Source organism: Schistocerca serialis, chromosome 1 (assembly GCF_023864345.2).
Source record: "Schistocerca serialis cubense isolate TAMUIC-IGC-003099 chromosome 1, iqSchSeri2.2, whole genome shotgun sequence".
Taxonomy (NCBI): domain Eukaryota; kingdom Metazoa; phylum Arthropoda; class Insecta; order Orthoptera; family Acrididae; genus Schistocerca; species Schistocerca serialis.
The window spans coordinates 1,171,126,112-1,171,149,917 of NC_064638.1; the positions used below are offsets into that span (position 1 = coordinate 1,171,126,112).

A 23,806-nucleotide genomic window follows, 5' to 3' on the forward strand; every position below is an offset into this window, starting at 1 on the left:
TTAGGTAGTGTTACTTAAGAAGTATTTTTGTGCCATTCACATATCTGGGTACATACTCCATGTGCTCGGAACTCTGTTAACAGTCTGCAGTGGGGCACTGTGGCAAATGCTTTCTGGAAGAATATGTTGCAGAATTCTGCAGTATACTGATGATAAGGATACAGGTCTGTAATTTTTGCAGGTCCATTCTCTCCCTTCTTATATACAGAAGTCGCCTGTGCTTTTTTAATAGTTGCTTTGGGCTCTGAGCTGGAAAACATATTTGTGACACGTGCAGGCTAAATAAGAGGTCAGTCCTGTACAGTTCTCTCTGTAAAACCAAACTGGGATTCTGCCCAGATCTGGCGACTTACTTGTCTTTGACTCTTTCAGTTACTTCTCAATGCCAGAGTTGCCTATTTCTAAGTGCTGTATGATCCTCCTGTGTGAACAATTTTAAATGCAACATTTAAAACTTCTGCTTTTGTTTTGCTGCCTTCTATTGCCAAACCAGACTGGTCAACAAGTGATTGGATAGAAACATTCAACCTGATTAGTGATTTTATGTTGGACCATAATTTTCTCATGTTCTCTGCAAGATCCTTCACTAAGGTATAACAGTGGAAGTTGTATACTGTGCACATAATTTTTTTTTTTTTTTTTTTTTTTTTTTTTTTTTACACACACACACACACACACACACACACACACACACACACTTGTTTCTAGTAGCTTTGGTTGTCAACATTTCCATGATCTTTTTTAGCCCTGAGAATGCAATGACCTCTGCTTTCTCAGCATTTTCAGATTTTGTTATTAAACCATGTTGAGTCTTTTTTGTCCTTAATCCACATACTTCAGTTTCAACTGTTCCCATAACTTCTCTATGCCAATCATATTGGAATTTAAAAAAATGCCCATTCACTGTCTTAAATAGAAGGGTAAAAACTTCTTATCTGCGAATTTTCAGCACAAATACTCTCCTAACCTTTTGGACAGATATATTAACTTTAGTAACCATTGTTACTGTGGTGACGCCATCACTAATCCTCGTCTCTATGTTTTCAGAATGAAAACATGGCCCAAGTAGCCTGCAGTCTTTTTATTATCTGTGGACCACCACAAAAACAAAATTTTAAACTGTTGCTATGTCACTGGTGATAAAGGTCAGATTTGTTTGTAGCTACAAGGTCTAAAATATTTCCATTGTGTGTGGATTGTCAAACTAACTGCTCAAGGCAGTTTTAAGAAATGAAATTATGAAGGCAGCAAAGTATCAAATAGGCAGAAAAATCAAGGCCCTGCAGAAATCCTATGGTAACAGGTATTTACAATTTGTACAGAAACCAGACTGCAGATATAAGAGTTGAAGGATGTGAAAGGGAAGCAGTGGTTGAGAAGGGAGTGAGATAGGGTTGTAGCCCATCCCCAATGTTATTCATTCTGTTCACTGAGCAATCTGTGAAGGAAACAAAGGAGAAATTTGAAAATAGAATTAAAATTCAAGGAGAAGAAATAAAAACTTTGAAGTTTGATAATGACATTGTAATTCTGTCAGAGCTAGAAAAGGACTTGAAAGAGCAGTTGAATAATATGGATGGTAAAGACATTATAAAATGAACAACAACAAAAGTAAAAACAGGTGATGGAATGTAGTATGATGAAATCGTACAGTGCTGAAGGAATAAGATTAGAAAATGAGACACAACAAGTAGTAGATGAGTTTTGTTATTTTGAGAGCTAAATAAGTGATGATGGTGAAAGTAAAAAGGCTATAAAATGTAGACTAGTAATAGCAAGAAAAGTGTTTCTTAAAATGAGGAATTTGTTCACAATGAATACAACTAAAGTGTTAGTAAGTCTTTTCTGGAGGTATTTGTGTGGAATTTGGAAATGAAATGTGGATGACAAATAGTACAGACAAGAAGAGATTAGAAGCTTTTGAAATGTGGTACTATAGAAGAATGCTCAAAATTAGATTAGTAAATCGAATAACTAATACTTAAGCAATATTCTAGGGAGTGTCATACGAGTATTATGTATGTGGTCTCCTTTGTAGACTGATTGCATTTCCCCGCTACTATACAGTCTGCCAACTGCTTTACCTGCGTTTGAGATTATGTGATCATAATGAGTTGATAGATTCCAACTGTGACTCACTGATATCATAGTCATAGAACATACTTTTTTTTTTTATTTTGGAAGTGCACAATTTTACTTTTCTGAAAATTCAGAGCAAGTTCCCAATCCTTGCAATACTTTGAAACCTTGTCAATATCTGCAGCTTCTTTCAGACAGTACTTCGTAACAGATGACTGAATTATCATCAAAAGGTCTGAGGTTACTATTAGTAACGTCTGCAAGGTCATTAATATACAACTTGAATAACAAGGGTCTCAACGCACTTTCCTGGGGAACATCTGAAGTTACTTCTACAACTATCAATGACTCCCTAGCCAACGTAAGTTGCGTTGTCCTCTCTAAAAAAGAAAATCTTCAACCGAGTCACAAATTTTGCTAGGTAACACATACAGTCTTACTTTTGATAACTGTGGTATCATAGCCAATCAATACCACACAAGGGCAATCATTTGAGGCTCCGATGTTCCCACTAGAGCTTCGCCCCTTGTCTGACAGCTGCAGTGACAGCGACTGGTGCCACCCAACTGCTAGTGGCATGAGTGCCATGCTCCCTGAGCTAAGGTGCCATGGATCACAAGGATAAAGTGACTGTTCAACTGCAACTCAGGCAGTTCGTCCCCTGTAGAGTTCGTCTAAATTCTTATGGAGCTATAGTTGAGTTGTGTGGCTCCAGTATTGAGTAGTCTAGTATCATCTTAGTGCAGACGTAACTTTCTCCACAGAAGTGGTATCTTTGAAATGGTCCGCATAAGTCTGCCTCAGAATCCACACTGTCCTGATGGGACATTGCACTTTTGGAAATGGGACTTTCTTGGTCACTTCAATAACCATAGATGTGGTACTGAGTCAAATGCTTTTCAGAAATCTATAAGTATTTCATCTGCATTAATGCCTTGATCCATGGCTTTCAGTATGTCATGTGAAAGAAGTGCGAGCTGGGCTACAGATGATTTATGTCTTTGGAATCCACGCTTCTTGGCATAGAGAAGGTCCTTCCGTTCAAGATACCTCAATATGTTTGAGTTCAGAATAGATTCTAAAACAAATAGATGTTGAAGATATTGGGCAGTAGTTTTGTGGGTTGTCAATTACCTTTCTTGCAAACTGGTGTGATCTGTGGCTTTATCCAATCACTAGGGTTGGTTTTCTGTTTGAGGGCTCTGCGGTAGACTACAGTTAAAAGAGCTCCACCAGACCCTGGCACTTCGTTAAATTTTAAAATTTCAGCTGTTTTTCAATGCCATTGACACTAATATCTATTACACTCATGTTTTCGGTGCTATGAGAATCAAATTGTAGCAATATTCCTGGCTTCTCATTTGCAAAGGAACAAAACAGAGTTAAGCATTTCTGCTTTAGCTTTGCTACCATATGTTTCAGTTCCTGTCTCATTCTGAGTGACTGGACAGTACCTTTAGCGCCATTAAAAGCCTTTACATACGACAGGAATTTCTTTGAGGTTTGTGAGAGACCTTTTGCCAATATTCTGCTAAGGCTGAATGAAGGCTTCACACATTGCTCTCACTATGGCCAAACACATTTCATTCACAATATCTCGTATCTACACTGCTATGCCTTGTTTTACAACTGTTATGCAGTAGTCTGTTTCTTTACAGAGACTGTACACCTGGGCCAGCCACAGCTTGCCAAACTTCACCCATGCAGTATGTGCAGGCCATCAGAGGGCCAAGCCTGACCTGTCACTTCGCTTTGCTCGGTGCTTCTCGGAAGCACTCAGAACAGCCTAACATTTCATTTAGCATTGCAGTGCAGTGCCTTTTGTTTGGCACAAGTCTCTTCAGTTCGGCAGAATAGTGCTGTCAGAGCTGTTTAATCTACACTATTTGTTTGTGATATGAAGAACGTTCACTGATCTAGTGGCTGTTTGCACAAAGGAGGCACTCCAGAGATCTATCATAGAATTCTTGAAAATTAATGGTAATGACAGAAAAGAGGGATTAGAATTCTCAATTTGCATATATGGCAGGTAGTGATATTTGCTATGAAACAATATTAAAATACCACGCAGAAAGAATTTATGGGTCTAGTTGACAATGAAAGAGCAAAAAATTAGGAAAATTGACATATGGGATTCCGTTTTTTTTTAAGATCAAAAAGCACTTTGCAGGCCTGTTGTATGCAAATAATGGATGGTACGAATAGTAAAATTTTTGAAATCACAAACATTATTCCATTGTCAGTTGCAACAGTTCTTAGTGGAACCGAACAATGAGTATGGAGAACTTCATACATCATTGCAGAGTACATAGGTTAAGTCAAGGGACATTCCTGGGACATTCTTTTGATTTAAAACCTGCTTCTGTTTAAGTTTCTGAAGGAAAGAAGAGTACAGGAATGAAAATTAAAACATTTGGAATGAAGGTGTAGGAAAGAAAAATACAACATCCAGAATGGAACTTAACTGCACACTGCCCAGAGTAAGACACTGCAAGGAAACTTCTTTCTGATTTGATGGGGACTGATTTAAAAAGAAAATCATATTGTAGAAGGGATACATTATGACAAGGACAATCCATTTCCCTAAGATAATTGGCAGTAAAGAAAATGAAAGGTTTGAAGAATTCTTGTGGCCTACAAAGAATTGAAAGGATAGTTTTATAAAGATTTTGAGGGCATTATCAATCTTACAACTGTTTCTGAGGTGTTTTTGAGGCTGTTTGCCACTGCAGTTGAAAGCACTCCTGTGCATGTGTAGATGTAACTGACTGACGTGCAAGATAATCCCAGTTATGTTAAAATTGTCAAGAATGCCTTCACTGCCCTCCTGAGGTAGAGTTTCCACATCTCCATAATAAGGTTACAGAAGTGCTACGACATTTTTATTGACATATTGCTGTGAGAGATATTTTTGAGTTATGAAACTAAGTCAGTCATGATTACTGTCAGAACCTGGTGTGGCAAATCACAACTGAGACAATAGTGGTAAAAGTAAAAATCAGTAATGGATCAAAGTTCATCATTTCACACAACATTTTAAACATGACAAAGGTCACCACTCACACGGTTCAACGATTGCTAACACCCAACGAAAAGCCCACGTAACTGGGGGACAAGGGAAATGTTGCAGCTGTGTCACGTCGTCCTAGATGACTTCTTTAGCTACCTACGGTAATTACAATGAGTGAGTGTATCAGTATTACCCCAAGACAAAGGAGCAAAGCAAGCAGAGAAAACATGATTTCACCATAGTCAGGAAAAGTGAGGACCCAACCAACATTGTGCAGATTGAAATTATGAAAATGCCGAGGAAGCAAAGAAGGCTGTTGCACTCCCAGTTAAAAATAGAGTATGCAAGTGATGACAGACAAAGATTAGTAGAGATGCATGCATCTGTGAAAAGACCTATGTGCAAAGTATACAACAGCTATCAAATTTTTTGTCACCCCCGTCGCCTCACAACTTGACACCCAGTGACTTCTTTCTCTTTCCTCACAAGAAAAAACTGTTGAGTGGTAAGCTTTTCCAGAATGATGACAGGAATATTTTTGAGGTGGACTGTTTCCTGAACAATCTAAATACAAACTTCTGCATCTGAGGTCTCTGCCAAGGCATCCAATGTTGGGAAAAATTTATGGTGAATTCTTACAGAACTACTATCATCATCAGCTTGTTTTATCATCACAGCTTAATTTTTCATGGTCATAACTAAAACTTTATGATTACTCTTTGTACAGTGCTAATTACACTGCTCGAGAAAAAGTGACCCACCAGAAGTGGAGGACAAAACAAAATTAAACTTCACAGGCTTAGAGGGTATGTGAAGTTATTTCACTGGTTACAATACTGAGTCAAATTTACAAAGAATGGGGCTCTTTGAGCCCAGTTAACAGTATGACACTGCACCTCCTCTGGCTTGGATCCATGCCCTGATTCAGGTGAGAAGGTTGTTATAAAGCCATTGTATCCTCTCCTGAAGGATTCAACTTCCTCTTGAAATATGATACTTCGGGTCCTTGGTATCTAGGGTACTGGAAATGATACAGTGTTAACATCTGAGCTGGTCTCACACATGTTCTATCAGGGGCAGATCTGGGGATCTTGCTGGGCATGGGAGTACCTCAATATCACTTACCAGTGTCCACAGAGACACATACCAGGTGTCGATGAGCACAGTCCTGTTGAAAAATGGCAACACGATACTGTTGTATGAGGGGTAATACACGAGGACGCAGGATATCTGTGACCTCCCACTGTGCCATCAGAGTTCACTCATTCACTACCAGCTACAATTTGGAGTAATACCAGATATTTTCTCACATCATGATGTTAGGAATCATTGCTGTACCACTCTGAAACACTGGGAGAATGGGACCTCTACCCAGGTTGCCACCATATTCAGCAAATACAGTCATCCAAGATAATGTGAATCGCGATTTAAAGCTGAACACAATGTTATGCCAATCATCAGCAGTCTGAGCTTCCTGGTCACAGAAGCACTCCAAATGTACTCATTTGTATTCTGCTGTTAACAGCAATAAACACATTGGGTTGTATTTCCCTAATCCGGCTGCTGCTGCTGCACTGCCAAATGATGTGGTGTGGTACAGAATATAGCGGCAAGTCTATAGTTGCTCTCAGATGGCAGGCACAGATGTGAAGCGGATATGGTGTGCTTAGTTCATAATAGAGCAATTCTCTTATTTTGTGCCAACAGTGGACCACTGTCACATCAGAATACACCATGTAACATTGAGGGACTTTGGCTGTTCACTTATGTAATAAAATGGGACACCTACAGTAATCCTTACTATGTTATTTATTATATGACTACCAGTTTCAGTGCTTCACTGCACCAATTTCCAGCTTTCACCAACTGTTGCTGAGGGGTTAACTCCAATCGTATACGAGACTCATCAGCAGCCAAAATCTGTGAACTGGTTTTTGCAGACTACCTGTAACAATGATGTTGAGTTGGCATTTGATGGTTGGAGACAGAACACTATTGTTACAGCAAGTCTGAAAAAACCATTTCACATATGTTGGCCACTGACCAATCATGTATATGATTGGAGTCAACACCCTTAGTGCCAGTTAAGGCCACAAGATGGTGCACTGAAACACCGAAACTGGTAGCCATATAACAAATAACATTGTAAGGATGGCTATAAGTGTTCCATTTTAGTATCATGTAACACTGGCTCACATGAATATGTGCCGATTCCATGTCCTTCACATTGATTACTACACATCTGACACTGTTTATTCCCCTTATGTATGCAACCAGGATTGGCAACAAAAGTCAATGCACTCTGCTGGCTATTATACCTATCACAGCTAACTGCAGCTCTAATCGTTTACTACCGGTGGTGTGTACTTGAACAAAGTTACACTGACTTCCAATCTTATCTTCTGGATGCTTCACACCCCCTGCCCCCCTTTTTGTTTTGGTCAGGTAGTGTACATTTGTAATTTTTACCTTCTGGTTTTGAGGAACTGCTGACGTTCAAGGTTCCAAGTACTGTCGAGAAAGTCCACAGAATTCTTTTTCCAGTGAGGTATCCCTAGCACTACATGTCAGTACTTATAAAAACTATACCTTGGATGTCTAGCAATAATTTTCTCTGGAAGTTTGGGGAATACTGTGGAGACCAAAAGTTGTTTCTTGTTGGTTCTGCATGTCAAGTCTTCTACTGTTAGAGAATTGAGCAGTGTGCACACTGGATGTATATAAATGGCAGAGAAGTCATTTGATGATTATTGTTGTCAAAGATGACTGTGTACAAGTGGTATAAGGGCTTTTTGAGGGGTAGCAGTCATTGGGTGGTGACTGACTGAGGCACAAGAAGCACAGACTGTCACATACAATGTGTCTGGAATCTTCTTGGATAGGATTGGTGTTTGACAGCAAATTCTTTAAGGGTGAGATGTATTGCCTTCTCAAAAAGATTCCAGTTAGCATGATACTTTCTTCAATTCATTTTAATTTTCTCTTTTAGAGTTTTGCTGTACACATTGCTTCAGCATATACTGTGATGACCATTGGCCAATTACAGATCAAAAACCGAGTGGAAATTTTACAAACACACTACCCTGACATGGGAGTGCCACTAGTCGGTTTCTGAGAAAACGGTAAGTGTATAAAAGGACCAAGTCGTCAATGGCAAAAATCATGCATAAATATGAAAAGAGAAATTGCAAGTAATCCAAACACTAAAGCCAAGCATCATCAACAGTGTACAAACAAATAAACCCACAACGGCAAACCAAGAGAAAAACTAAGAGCAAGCTAGTAACTGTATTTGAAAGCAATGTCAGCGAATGGAAAGATCAATATAACTGGAAATGTCAATAAAACTAGATGAGGACAGCACACACACTTTCATCTATACCTACATCACCACCCTGCAATTCACAACTAAATGCTCGGCAGAAGGTTCATCAAATCATTTTCACTCTTTCTTGATTGCTCTACTCATTAACAACACACAACAAAACCGATCACCTAAAACTTTCCGAGCAAGCTCTGATTTCTCTTATTTCTGAATGCGTCCTGACTATGTGTCAATAGATCGTTTTCTTAGAGTTATTTCACAATGTTCAAACACAGTATGTGTTCCCAATATTACTGTCAATTTATGTTAGTGATGTTTGTATATAATTAAGCAGATTACTTCTGTTACCTTTCTTGTGGATTGGTGCACCCTGTGAAACTTTTCTGTCCTCATGTACAGATCTTCTGTCTAGCAAGCTGTTACATTCAGTGGCTAAACATGCAACTATTACATCAGCATACTCCAAAAGGAAGTTAACTGGTGCACAATCTGAACCAGAATACTTGCCTTTATAAAGTAACTTAAGTAGTTTGTCTACACCGAGGGTATCTACTTCTAAGTTACTCATGTTGACAGTGCTGCTCGAATTGAATTCTTTAATATTTACTATATCTTCTTTGATGAAGGACTTTCGGAAAACTGTGTTTCTTAACTCCATTTGATTGGTGCTGTCGTTGGTAACATTAATATTATTATTGCACAGTAAAGGTACTGATTGTGTGATATCACTGGTGTACTTTTCATACGAGAAGAATCTCTTTAGGCGTTCAACAGATTTTAGGACAGAGTTTCATTGTGGAGACTATTAAAGGCATCTTGCATTGGAGACTTTCTAGCTTACTCCACTACAGGACTTAACCAAGTGACAAAAATTCACAGCACCTGTGGTGCAGATGCAAGACCAAAGTACTCTGAATGGCTAACCCTTGTGCATTCACCTCAAAGTCTGAGTCTGGTGATGGTAATATGAGCCTCCCATCATCCCCAGTATTCAACTGTTTCATCACAAGTAGATTTCATTCTTTCCCAAAAACTGAAGAGTCCACAGGAAGGAGCTAAAATACATCCCTTACTAACATTCAGAAACATCACTACTCTTCACACAGCCCCAGTCACAATTTTTTTGTTATTATTATATTTTATTTTCTAGCAACCAGTTTCAGGTATGCCATCTTCAGATGATAATGGTACTATAGCGTAAATGCAGCCAACAATGAAGTGGTAGTGCCCTATATTGTGGGTTTCGGAACAGTTACAGGTCTACCATCTGATGTAAAAAATAAAGTCACTTAATCATCTGAGGTCATACTCAACGCTGTCACAGAACCAAAGGCTGCCCCCCCCCCCCCCCCCCCTGTTTGTTTAAATCCTCTTCTCTCTCAATGTTGTGATGGTTCTGTCTCTATTCTGCTGTTAATTCCCACTTTATTACTTTAAACAGTTCACCAGTGTCATGTCTGTTTCATACCACACCTGCACTTGGGTCTTGTGCGGCTTCAGTATTCACAGCTAGTATGTATTGTTACATAGCATGGAGGAATGGCTTATGGAATTTTTGAGCTTTTTATCCTCTTGATACGGAACCTCTGGTTCATGGTAACACTGGGATGAGGATGACCTTAGATGATTAAATGATTTTATTTTTCACACCAGATGGTGTAACTAACTGTTCCAAAACTGGTCACGCACACAATAAAAAATTGTGGATTAAGCAACTGTCCTGCAGTTTTCTTCATTTTTCAGAAGTGAAGTTTTAGTGAAACCATGTGTGCATTTAATTCACATATTCTGAGAATGCTCTGAGTACAATCACAGCTCTCTGTTACCACTATTGCTTCACAAAAATCATTCCGAAAGGGAAACGTACACCTTTATGTTCCAAACTTAAGTAGTCTTTGTTACTCCTATTGCTACTATACAACAAGGCAATAACAGAATTACTCTCTCTCAGAATGTGGCAGTGGTTCTGAATCATTTAATGTGAGTTGTCATAATACACAACACACCCCACCCCCATCATCCCTCATACCTTGAGACACTCGCCTGGCTTTTTGAGGCGACTTGATGCTGCTGCTGCTTGTTTCATAGCTTTATCCAGGGCTGCCTCTGCTTTCTTCTTCTCCTTTTCGGCTTTTTTCTGCATTTTCTCTTCCAGAATTGCTTCTTTATTACTTCTACCTTTCTTCTTCTTCTTTTGCTGTAAGATAGTTATAGTTTTTATTTGAGTCAAAAGACATGCGAAGAACTTGCAATGTATCCCCCACAAGAAAATAAATACTCAAATCAATGAGTCACCTGAAATGTGGCTGTTGCTTTGTTACATGTTAATAATATTACAGATATCAACAAACAATTTCTTATGTTACAATCAAAAACTAATGTCTCAGGTTAGCTTCCACAAACATTTATACACCTACAGAATGCAGTTAGATTTGCGCTTTAGACTTACATCGTCCTCCTTGTCATGTGATGACGGTAAAAGTGTTCGTAACTGATTTAATGCTTCGGAAAACAAATCTGGAGGGTTTTCTTTCATATTGTAATCGCTTCCACTGTTTCCTGAATTGGTACCCAGATTATCAGCTGTGTCTTTCAAGGCTACTATATCAGCAGAAGGATGTATATTAGATCCAACATCTTCATATGGTCTAAAATAAACAAGAATATAGGTTTCAAATCTGCTTTGAAAAATTAGCACTTTATTGTTTTTAAAAATTACTTGAATCTCACTCTTTATTTTTTTCTGAAGCAACTAACGATTATTATTCACTGTATCTACCTCACCCTGCAAATGTTTTGTACCATTTTGATTTCCAGCAGAATAGGCAAATATTCACTTTCCTACTGGTATTTTAGTGTTCTCACAAAGTCAGAAATTAAGAGAGATGCAACTGTTCTTTCAGACTTGTTGAATATCTACTCGAAACAAAAAGAATAACAACACATGAAGAAATTATATGATTTAAATTCAAAAAATGAAATGATCAGTGATAGTACACACTATCAGTTCTGACACAAATATTTTTTAAATGTCCATAAAATTACACAAATAGGTCGTTCATGTGAAAGAAGAAAGAATCAGACACTGTACGGAGGGAGGGAGGGGTAGAGTACTTTTAGGGCTTCATGACACACTGACATGATTGTTAAGTACAGCATAAACTACACTTTGATCAGGGTGAGGCAGAAAAATCAGCTACGTCTTTTGTGCAGAAGCCATTCTGACACTGCAAAAAAAGTTGTAACCCTGAAACTTGCTGACTGTGTTAGTCTTCCTTTACATAGAAAACCTTTAAAGCATTATGTTTTATAGTGACAGATGACTTAGCAGAGACCTCGGTTGTGGAAGGCTGCATTTTGAGAGTAAAGCAAATGATCCAGCTCAAAAATCAGCCCATCTTCATTATGGAAACGCCTACCATGCAACGACTTCTTCACCCAAGCCTAGAGGAGGAAGTCACTGGATGCCACGTCAAGGGAACATGGGAGTGTGGTCAAATTTGACAGACCACTGAAGCAGTGTGTGTGACTGTATCCCATGCAAAATGAGAAAAAACAACCCCCTCGGAAAGCTTCCACATCGCTTAGTCTTAACAGCCTCCCGTAGCCTTGTCAAGGAGATGTTGGTAGTATGCTCCTGTGACGGCATAATCTATTAGCAGCACACTATGGCACTCCCAAAAAAACACTCAGCATTTCCTTCTCTAATGATGTTTGTGTGGTGAATACATGTTTCTAATGCATGCTTAGCTCCTTCTTCTGAGGGACATAATGACACACCCAATACCTGTCCATGGTGATTAGGCAACTAGAGGCGTCATCCTTACTGGCCTGACTCTGCTGCAACATTTTCGCTGGTACCTTGATTCAACACGTGGTGACCTCTGTCAAAACTTTATGGCTGCCCATCACAAATGTTTACAATGAATGTAAAAATACAAATGACAATGACTAGACAGATTTGAATCCCACTTTTTATGAATACAAGCCCAGTGACTTAACTATAGGGTCACCTCAGTTGATTGAAGTGTTGAGTTAGCCTACAAAGAATACAGAAGTATCAACAGTAAACTGTTTTAATGATTCAAGAAAAATTTCAATTGAAGCACGAATTGGAATGTTGCTTGCATTAGTGCCAAATGATATGATATCCTAAGACAATAATTCTTTCCTTTTCTTCTTGAGCTTGTACAAGCAATTAAGTTACAGTAACATTTGTCAGACAATACATATCTAAATTTGTCATCCAAACTCTTAAGGGAAACCAGAGAATGCTGGATAATGATTTTAAGAGGAACCCACAGCCAGTGATGTAAAGAACTCTTTCTGTGCAGTAGGAAGAAAAGGTAAAACAGTGTGTTGTGCTCTTCTATGTTTGTTGTCTGACAACAATAGCAATTTACTGTGACTCTGGAAAACACTTAATTTGCAACTAACTAATTAATGTTGTAATGATTCCACGTACATGTTGTTGTTGTTGCAGTGGAACAGGATTCAGACTATCTGTGTAGGGAGAGATACCAAGTGTGTAATGTAACAATGAAAACAATCAATTATTGATAAAATTATTTAATCGGATAGATAAAGAATCTACTCACAATGTGGTGGCAGAACACCCACACTTACAAGACTGTTGTGACTGGCAAGCTTTTGGAGCCAGTGGATCCTTCTTCAGGCAGATGGGTTGACGGGGAAGGAAGAAGGGTGAAGGAAAAGAACTGGAGAGGTCTAGGAAAGGGGTAGATTTTGGGAAAGTCACACAGAACTGTGGGTCAGGGGAGACTTACCATATGGGATGAGAAGGAAAGACTGATTATTGTGTAATGTGACATATCAATATCTGTACCTGTTGTATGTAGTCTAGCTATGGGAATTGTTTTACAATAGTTAGCTGATTAAAAATGTAGCAATTATTATTCACAAAAATTACTGCCCATCTTTCACCCAACAGCAGCAGAAGAATGAAATACATTGTTTTACCTGATAGTTCCTGTATCACAGAAATGATATGCTTCAAGATGTGGTTCCAATTCAAACCCTTGTCTATCTGGCATCCCCTAGACCCCTCTCTTTGAGTATATGTAGAATTTCACAAAAACAGTGTGGAATCACCAAATGGATGAGTGCAGAGAGAGAGAGAGAGAGAGAGAGAGAGAGAGAGAGAGAGAGAGAGAGAGAGAGAGAGAGGGGGGGTAAGCCAAATATTCAAGGAGGGTGGTGGTATAAGTACAATGGGTAAAATGAGAATTAGAAACTAACTTTGAACATTGCTGAAAGCTTTCAACACATCACCTTTTTACTCACTGGTTATTTGGATGAGACGCAATGTGCAGGAGATAAATAGTGCTCTGGTCAGCATCGCATCTAATCTTAACTATTGCTATTCTGGAGTACTTATAAATGGTGTACATTCAGATTTATTGGCATACAGTATTGCTTTATTCTCCCTTCCTTCCTGCCCAGTGCCCTGTATCCAACCAATGCCAATGCCAGATTTGACTTGATATGGTACTTCTCCTGTTTCATGGAGAACCCACCACACCTGTATAAAGACTGCTATTATCATGGGGTTTCCATTCGCAAAGTAATTCTAAAGATACTGCCAGCTGCTCTCCCCCTCCCCAAGGAAGGACTCCTAATATTCCTCCTCTCTCTGTCTAATGTAAGCGCATGTTCAAATGTGACACTGTGTTACAAACTGCATACTGTGTGTCTCAGCCGAGAAATGGCAACAAACTCAAGTCTTCATGTTTCACACCAAAAAACCCTCCCATACAGGCTGGCCTCCCGTGGATGGCGTATCTGCAGTGTCAAGAACTCCCTTGCTCAGCATGCTGAGGGTCTCACTAAGGCCTTCACAGACAGGCACTACCCCCAGACCCTCTTCGCAAACTTGTCTCCTGTGCCGTTTCCCCTCACACCCCCAATCCTCCCACCATCCCCGAGAACAGTCGCATACCAGTGTCCCTTTCATCACACAGTACAACCCCAGACTGGAACAACTGAAACACATCCACCACCAAAACTCTGATTACCTTTCATCACACCCTGAAATGAGGAACATGCTCCCAAAGATACTTCCTAACTCTCCTAAAGTGGTGTTCCATCACCCACTCGACCTCCACAACAGTGTAGTCCATCCCTATGCCACTCCCAATCCCTTGTCACAAGGATCATATCCCTGTGGAAGACCCAGGTGCAAGACCTGTCCAAATCCACCCACCCAGCACTTCTTATTCCAGTCCTGTCACAGGTTTATTGTACCCATCAATGGAGCGCCACCTGTGAAAGTAGCCACATTTACCAGCTCTGCTACAATCATTACACAGCTTTTCATATTGGTATGACTACCAACCACCGGTCCCCCAGGATCAATGGCCACACCCAAACTGTGACCAAGAGAACAAGGTAAGCCATCCTGTGGCACAAACATGCAACTGAATGTAACATGGTTGATTTCATTGGGTGCTTCACTACCAGAGCCATCTGGATCCTGTCCTCCACCACCAGCTTTTCTGAATGGCGCAGATGGGAGTTATCCTTGCAACACATTCTCTGCTCCCATAACTATGTTGGCCTCAACCTATGGTAACATACTGTCCCCACACCCTCCCCCTAACAGTTCCAGCCCCTCTATTCTATCGTCTCCTCCTCATTCTCGTCTCCCACCCACTGCCAATGCATCCGTCCACTTTTACCCGCTCCTCTCCCCGTTTTCCCCACCTCCCTGTCCCACAACCTCCTGACGCAGTACCTGTTGGCGTTCTAGCTCCTGCACACTCCACCAGACAGCATCAAGTGTGTGTGAGGTGTGCTTGCTTGTGTGTATGAATGGCGTGTGTTTCTCTTTTGGTGAAAAGCTGAGGCCAAAAGCTTTATGCAAACATCTTTTAATTGTGCCTGTCTGCAACTTATTTATCTTCTTTACAGTAAGTAGCAATCTATCTTTTCCTGCATTACTATTCAGTCTTTACCTAGATGGATGTGGAAAACTAACCATAACCACATCCAGGCTGGCCAACACACTAGCCCCCTGTATTGCTGTATATACATCTAAAATCACTGGTAAGGAAAAGAAATTTCATTTCTTAGTGAGAGGAGATTATGATCATTTCATCTGGGAACACAGTACATATAATAAAAATTCTTATTATTTTTTTTTACAACCACAAAAACAGACATTTAAGCCCTGTGACATAAGACACAATTACTAGAGAGCCAAGCAATGGTGACCACTAACTATAAAATTCAATGCAAACAAAGTTCACAGAAATCTGAGAATCACCTGAGAAATGTTTGCTGTACATCACGGTGAATAGCAATTGTATGTCTCTGAGCAGTCAACAACAAAATTTCTAAAACAAATCCTTTTGATTTCGTAAAAACTTACATCTCACCGTATCCCAAGTCCACTATGTCAGAATCATATCCACGCAGGCATGCTTCTGATAAAACATCTCTGTCCTTTTGCTGGGGACTGACACCAAGACTAAGCCCACTATCCTGGCTCATTTTTACAAGACTCTCCACTGTTTTGTGCACAACAAGTGATTTTTCTGGTGAGACATCAGAAGACTTGAAATCATTTTTATAATAATTATCTTGATAATTTTCTGGAGAAGCTGGTGCGCTTGAGTCACTTGAGATTAGAATGACTTGATCCATGTTCATTATCTGGGTATATCATGCAACTCTCTGGAAGAAAAGATGCAGTAATGAAGTTTTAGACTTTTATACGAGTCACATTTCAGTTTCCAAGATAAATAAAATGTTAACAAAAAACTTGGATACAGGATACTCAGTGGAGTAATGGGACAAGATAAGGTTTCGAATTCAATTCAAAAACTACTTTTTACAGTACAAACTCTTTCAACTAATGGGAATTAAAAGCTATGTATTTCTTTTTATTTTTTGTTTCAGTATCACACTAACTGATAACAACACAAGTCTAATGGACATTAAGAATAAAATCAGACCAACCACACAAGTGTCCAGAAGTAATAGTTCAAATAGTAACAACCAATGAACAAACGAACATATTTATCAAGACATTTATTTGGTGTTATTAAAGCTATGTTTGAGAATGAAGAACTTAGGTGAGAGGGAGTGGGGATGGAGAAGTCGAGTCCTTGAATTGGTGGGGGGGGGGGGGGGGGGTGACTTGGTACAAGAAAGATGTGAAAATTATGTAAAACAATAAAAAACATTATGGGTTGAACGAATTTTAAAAAATTACATTGAGTTGCAGACAGGCACAACAAAAATGCGAAATGAGCTTCAGCCAACAAGGTCTTTGTTGGAAATATACAACACACACACACACACACTCACACAACTCATACACCCACCCATGACCACAGTCTCTGGCTGCTGAGACCAGACAGCTAGCAGCAGTGCATGACGGGAGAGGCAAGTGAGTGGTGAGGGTAAGAGGGAGGCTGGGATGGGGAGGAACAGCAGGGTAGGGGTGGGGAACGGTAAAGTGCGACTTGTGGGAGCATACACGAGAGAGGTGGAGAGAGGGTGGGGCAGCTAGGTGCAGTTGGGAGGTTACCTGAAAGGGGGGGGGGGGGGGGTTGTGAAAAGGGAGTGAAGTAAAGATACTGTGGGCGCATTGGTCTATTAGAGGGCTGTGAAGTGCTGGAACTGAAGCAAGGAAGGGGCTAGATGGGTAGGACAATGACTAACAAAGGTTGAGGCCAGGGGTGTTACGGCAACAAAGGACACATTGTAGGAAGAGCTTCCACCTGTGCAATTCAGAAAATCTGGTGTTTGTGGGAAGGATCCAAATTGCACAGGCTGTGAAGTAGTCATTGAAATGAAGAATGTCATGTTTGGCAGCAAGCTTTGTTGGTGGCCATTCATGCAAAGAGAAAGCTTGTTGGTTGTCGTGCCCACATAGAATGCAGCACAGCAATTGCAGCTTAGCTTGTTGATCCCATGACTGGTTTCACAGGTAGCTCAGCCTTTGATGGGATAGGTGATGCTTGTGACCAGACTGTAGTAGGTGGTGAGGGAGCACATATGGAACAGCTCTTGCATCTAGGTCTATTATAGCGATATGTGCCATGAGGCAAAGAATTGATGGGGTGGGGGTGGGGGGTTGTGTAGAGATGGACAAAGATATTATGTACGGTTGGTGGGCAGCAGAGTACCACTATGTGAGGAGTGTGGAGGCCATTCCTCATTTCAGGGCATGACAAGAAGTAGTCAGAACCCTGGAGGAGAATGAGATTCAGTTGCTCCAGTCTTGGGTGGAACTGCGTCACCAGGGGAATTGTCCTCTGGCAGCTGTCAGAGTGAAGGTTTGCTGGTGGTTGGTAAGTTTGATATGGGCGAAGGTACTGAAGCAGCCATTTTTGAGGTAAGGGTCAATGTCGAGGAAGGTGGCCTGTTGGGTTGACTAGGATTATGTGAAGTGAATGGGAGAGAAGGTGCCGAGGTTCTGGAGAAATGTGAATAGTGTGTCCTCACCTTCCAGCCAGATCATGAAGATGTCATCAATGAATCTGAACCACGTGAGGGGTTTGGGAATCTGGATATTCAGGTACGATTCCTCTACATGTCCTACGGATACACAGCCGTAGGATAGACATATGCAGGTGCCCATAGCCGTACCTCAGATTCGTTTGGAGGTAATCCCTTTGGAGAAGAAGTAACAGCATGGGTAAGGATACAACTGGGCATGGCGATTAGGAAGGACAAGGACATTTTAGGTTCGGAATCTATCGGGGCATGGGAAAGGTAGTGTTCAATAATGGTATGACCATGGGCATCTGGAACGTTAGTGTAAAGGGAGGTGGCACCAATAGTGGCAAGCAGGGCACCAAGTGGTAAAGGAACAGGAACTATGGAGAGTCGATCAAAAAATGGTTTGTACTGTTTATATAGGAGAGAAGGTTGTGGGTAATAGGCTGAAGGTGTTGGTCTACAAGAGCAGATATTCTCTCAGTGGGAGAACAGTAATCAGCAACAATGGGGCATCATGGGTGGTTGCGTTTATGGATTTTAGGAAGTATGTAGAAGGCAGGGGTGGGGAGAGTTTCTGGAATGGGCCTAGGGATTTGAGAGACTAAAGATCCTGCTGGATTTCTGGAATGAGGTTACTGTGGCAGGATTCCTTCTGCCAGGTAATCCTTACGTCAGATTCATCCACCTACAAACCTTGCCACAGTGAACCCATTCCAGAAATCCAGCAGGATCATCAGTCTCTCCACCGATCCTTAGGCCCATTCCAGAACCTCTTCCCGGAGTCCATCTCTCTCATCGCCCTTACCATTCACCCACATTCTACATGCTTCCTCAAGTCCATAAACCCAACCACCCAGGATGCCCCCATTGTGGCCAGTTACTGTGTCCCCACTGAGAGAATCTCTGATCTCGTAGACCAACACCTTCAGCCTATCCTCCCACATAAAAGGTATCACCCATTTCCTCCACTGACTCTCCACAGTTCCTGTTCCTTTACAACGTGGTGCCATGCTCATCACTATTGATGCCATCTCCATTTGAACTAACAGCCATAATACCCATGACTTTACCACTATTGTACACTACCTTTCCCAAAACCTGATGGATTCCAAATCAACCACCTCCTTCCTAGTTGCCGGGACCAACTATATCCTCACCCACAATTACTTCTCCTTTGAAGGAGGTGCAGCTAAGGGCAACCGCTTAGCACCATCGTATGCCAACCCATTCATGGGCCATCTAGAGGAATCCTTCCTAGACACCCTCTTCATCCAATTCAGACTGATGACATCTTCATGATCTGGATCGAGGGTAACGATACCCTATCCAGAATCTCAACACCTTCTCCCCCATTCACTTCACATGGTCCTGCTCGATCCAATACACCACCTTCTTTAATGTTGACCACCATCTTTATGCTTTGATAGTTTCTATTTATATGTTTCTATTTATATGTTTCTATCTGTCTTTACTCATGTTCAGTATCTTGCCTGCAATGGTGGTTTTGCTGTAATTGTTATACTTATTTAATAATTGGTACTACTTATGTGACTTCACATTTTTAGCTAGAAAATATTTGCAGAAATTTCTAGTTACAAACTCCAATTAAAATTACTTTACAAGTGATGTTTCAGCGAGTCGAGTGGTAAGGACAAGCCAATGTCCACTCTTCGTTCCTTCTCGAGTGTCACGTGCTCCCTGTGTTGTAGGTATGTTCAGTGCCTTATGATGCAAGGTTGGCTGTATGCCAGCAACTCTGTCTCCCACCACTGCAATCTGTCAACCACAAAGTAATTTTCATCAGAATACAACAATACTTGTTAAAATGTCTTACTAAATATTATGAACCATACAAGAAACTCATCAAATCTGGCATGTAATTTTAGTACAATTGCCATTTAAGTACAGCTCTTACTCCATGTGCTTACAAATATAATCTGCTTTATGGACACAAAGTTTTTCATTGTAAAACTGTTGTAGGTAGGTATGTGCTATTGACCTATCTTCTATGTTCAGTTTTCAGTAATGTCATTCACATCCATGCTCCTTAAAACACACACACACACACACACACACACACACACACACAGCACTCAATCCACAAGTGCAACCTGATTTATCTTTTGGGTCCTAAACAACAATCCAAGAAAATAAGATTTACCAGCGAAAGAAATGCAATGCAACGAGACTACCAACACAACTTGTTACAACACTGACACAGTTGATATAATTTGCCCTGTAGGGTATGAGGATTATGCTACATCATGTTGACTGTAAATGCCGCATCCTGTCAGTAAACATTCAATTTAAGGCAACTACATTTTATAAACATTTGCAAATACTCTTCGCTTATGTAAAACTAATCGGAGAAGTGTGTAGTTTAAGGTTCTACTTGCAGTCTTCGAATCTGCCTTCATGTTCAGCAACCATCTAAACAGAATGCTGATATTAACGAAATCACTACACTTTGTAACATGTCACACGAAGAATTAATGCAAGGTGAAGCAAAATACTGAAGCGATTACAATACTTTTCTGCGCACGATTTAAAACACTTGCTCTTCATGCCTACTTCTAACAATCCCAGTACAGTTGACTTATGAAACTTACCAAAATAACATGTAGAAATAAATGCCAAGGTTACTATTACTCAAACGTTATTTACACACGTGCCGCATCATCTTAAATTCATATCAAAAAAATAATTTCGTCACTTAGGTACTCAAAAATATATGTTTATATTACATCTACAAAACACGTACAATGCCTGGTTTCGGACTGCCAAACATATTTTCCATTATATTTGCACGGAATAAAAATTACCGTGCATGAAGCGAAATAACTGAGCCTATGCCATATAATTATAGAGCCATCAATGACAACAGAAAACACATAATGACGAAAAGAATCACCTCTCGTTACACATCTGCACTTTATTTACTTGAGCCCGCCACGGAACTACGGTGCCACCTGTCGGAGCAAATTATCATCACTTTTTGTATTTGTTTACATAACCTCCTACGAGCAGATGAGGTGGTCATTGGCATGAAGACTTCGGCTTGCTGGGCTTATAAAGCGAAGCATTTTGTCTAAGTTGGTGGTTATATGTGTTGTTTATTAAAATGGAAATAATTACTAAAAAGTAAGGCATTTTACTTTTTCTTCTACTAAAACAAAATAGTGCAATGAGAATGCTGTAGAGCAATAAATAATGCAACCTTCCGTACTAACTTTTAAGAAACATCGTTGCGATTTTTTATGCTGCACGCTCGTCCGAATGCACCGATCCGTCTGCGCAAATACCTGCACAAACGTCTGCGCAGATTCGGTTGCGCAGGCATCGTAGCGTGCGGACGGGATATCTATGCAGCATCAGATGTGCGCAAATGTGGAAGTTAGAGATTTTAGCAAACTTGCTCAAATATGTGAGAGCAAGTCACACTTCCGCAGACAAATCGTAGCAGGTGGACAGGAGATCGACGAAATCTGGTGCGCGAAAGGTGTTTGAGCTATGTGTTCAGTTTCATCTCTGCGTACACAGTGAATTCCTAATTGGTTGATCAGCGTCAGTGCTTTAGGGAGTTCATTGCTGAATTTATTGAAATATATAAGAATAACACCTTGTTTGCTGAAATTTAAGATACAGCGATCGAGATAAGAAGGCAGCAGCTTATAATTCTTTAATAGGAAGAACAGAGCAGGTGACCATGAGGCGAATAGAGAACTTTTTTTAAGAAAAAAAAAACAGTGGTCGTTGCGAATTTATACAAAATTATTAGTACTATATGCTTTGTGCTTAGAAATTTCTCATTGTGTTGACCTGAATAAGGGATTGTTAGCAGACTTACTCGCAGTACTGTTCTGTGCCATAATCTTTAGTAGCAGTGTAGATAATATGAAAATAAATTGTACGCAGAGTCGAATCCAGGAGTTTGGTCGGGGGAAGGGGGTCATGAAAATTTTGTGTCACTTTGCCGTCTCCAAATTCTCAAGAGTAAAAGAAGGTGTTTCCTTAAACTGTTGTAATACCAATCACAATAACGAGAAAATTTTCGAGACTGTTAAGCCTGAAAACTATGTTGCAAAGAAACGTTTTTTATTCTTTACTTATTTATTTACCGGTACCTTTTTTGTTAAGAAGAAACAGATGCATTTCGGGGATAGTTAGAAGGGGGAGGGCACTGCACCCATATAGCTGCACCCCCCCCCCCCCCCCCCCCCCATGGTCCTGGATTCGCTTCTGATTTCTACAGTAGAAACCAATCAGAATACTGTACTAAGCAGTGTCTTCAGGTGCAAATGGATTCTCCTACGTGTGTGTCAGCACGTTTACTCCCTAATGGAATATGTGGTTCATAACAAGAGTGAATCACAAATAAACTGTAAAATTCTCTGCCACAATATTAAAGGTAAAACTTCTCATTTGGGCTAAGAACCTCTACCTACAGTCCGAAATGGAGTTATGCAGTCTGATGCAAAAATTTACTGCAGGTCAGTGGTAGACTTCAGGCAAGGAACTGAAAATTCCCATTTACTAAGAAATACTGTAAAAGATACCTCATTGGTCACTCAAATAATTTGTTAGAGTATATTGAGTGCAGAACACATCTAAAATGTAAAGAAAATAAGGGACAGTCAAATGAAAAAGAGACAGATGGAAAAAAATAAGTAAACTGTTTACTATTTCAAAAGTAATGGTCATAGCTGTTAATACATTCATCCCACTGCGAGACAAGAGAGTCAGTGCCTCCATAGAAAATTGTTCGCAGTTGCCTGTGGAACCTTTCTTCAGGGCTCCAAAAATTTGGAAATAGCATGTGGAACGATTGGAAATGTATGGAGGATGTTTGTGGGCTTCCCAGCGAAACTTATGCAGCATAGCAGAAAAAACCTTGGTAACATGTCGGCAGGCATTATGCTGCAATAGAACGATGCCGTCCATCACCATTCCTGGATGTACAGACTTAATGGCATGCTTCAGGTTTTGCAAAGTGTCCACATACCACTGTGCATTAATTGCAGTCCAAACGTCCAGAAAGGTTGACAGACAGCATCACTCTGTTACAGGACAATGCTCGCCTGTATTTTGGCAGTGTTGTTTCAAGTCCCTGGCAGAAGTTTCGCTTGGGAGTCCTTACACATCCACATTAAAGTCCCTATCCCTCTTCATGCTTTGCCATATTTTTGGAGCACTGAAGAATGACATTTGTGCCTATTTATTTGCTTCGAACGAATAAGTGTACACATGGATACAATCATGGTTCTGCAGACAACTGCAAACATTTTCGTATGAACGTACTGACTGTCACGTCTCACAGGAAATAAAGGCATTAATAGTTATAGCGATCACTTAGCTCTTACTTTTTCCATCTGTCTCGTTTTCACTTGACTACCCTTTATACTATATGTTACAAGTGATACGGTATGTAATTGAGATACTTTACTTGTTTTCATTAAATCCTTCTTCAGAACACATCGCTTATGCTAGGTCTCGTTTCACTAAATGCTTGTTTCGACATTCCTGTCAAAAAACGTAAATCTTTGTTAACTTCTTTGTACTGCCAGGAATCACAGTGCACTTCTTTGTACTGCCAGGAATCACGTTGTTGCTATCAGCCGTTGATGTGGTGAAATTATTTTGCTCATAGAAACATTTGGTGTTTTATACAAAGCTGCTGGAGCGCCCACAAAGGCATGTAGACTTTACACCAGGATGGGATAAATGTAATGTGTACACAGTTACATATAACATGCAGTTTATTTGTAATCGACACAGAATGAATACATGTCTCAGTTCACAGCAGACATAAAGCATTCTGAATCATAGTTCCTTAGATATTCTACAATTCCACACCAGGCTGGTGTTGTTAGTCAGAGAGTTTCGTCTGTGCAACAGACACTGTCACTGGCAAAGTCCCAACA

The 23,806-nt window shown here is 40.2% G+C and overlaps 1 protein-coding gene across 5 annotated transcripts in view; it reads right to left on the reverse strand.

The window, feature by feature from the left end:
- Positions 1-21,184, reverse strand: part of LOC126418572 (crossover junction endonuclease EME1) — a 66,794-nt gene extending 45,610 nt beyond the window's left edge. Inside the window, exons 1-5 of one of the 5 annotated variants that reach the window (XM_050085415.1) lie at positions 21,116-21,184; positions 19,501-19,661; positions 15,805-16,109; positions 10,864-11,062; positions 10,444-10,611 (exon numbers count right to left, since the gene is read on the reverse strand). In XM_050085415.1, the coding sequence (XP_049941372.1) occupies positions 10,444-10,611; positions 10,864-11,062; positions 15,805-16,085 (648 nt within the window). In that variant the 5' untranslated portion in view covers positions 16,086-16,109; positions 19,501-19,661; positions 21,116-21,184. Of the gene's footprint in view, positions 1-10,443; positions 10,612-10,863; positions 11,063-15,804; positions 16,110-19,500; positions 19,662-20,494; positions 20,932-21,115 lie in introns of those variants that run through there. The other 4 variants (XM_050085399.1, XM_050085425.1, XM_050085392.1 and 1 more) reach the window with 4 other exon arrangements.
- Between the last annotated feature and the right edge of the window lie 2,622 nt (positions 21,185-23,806).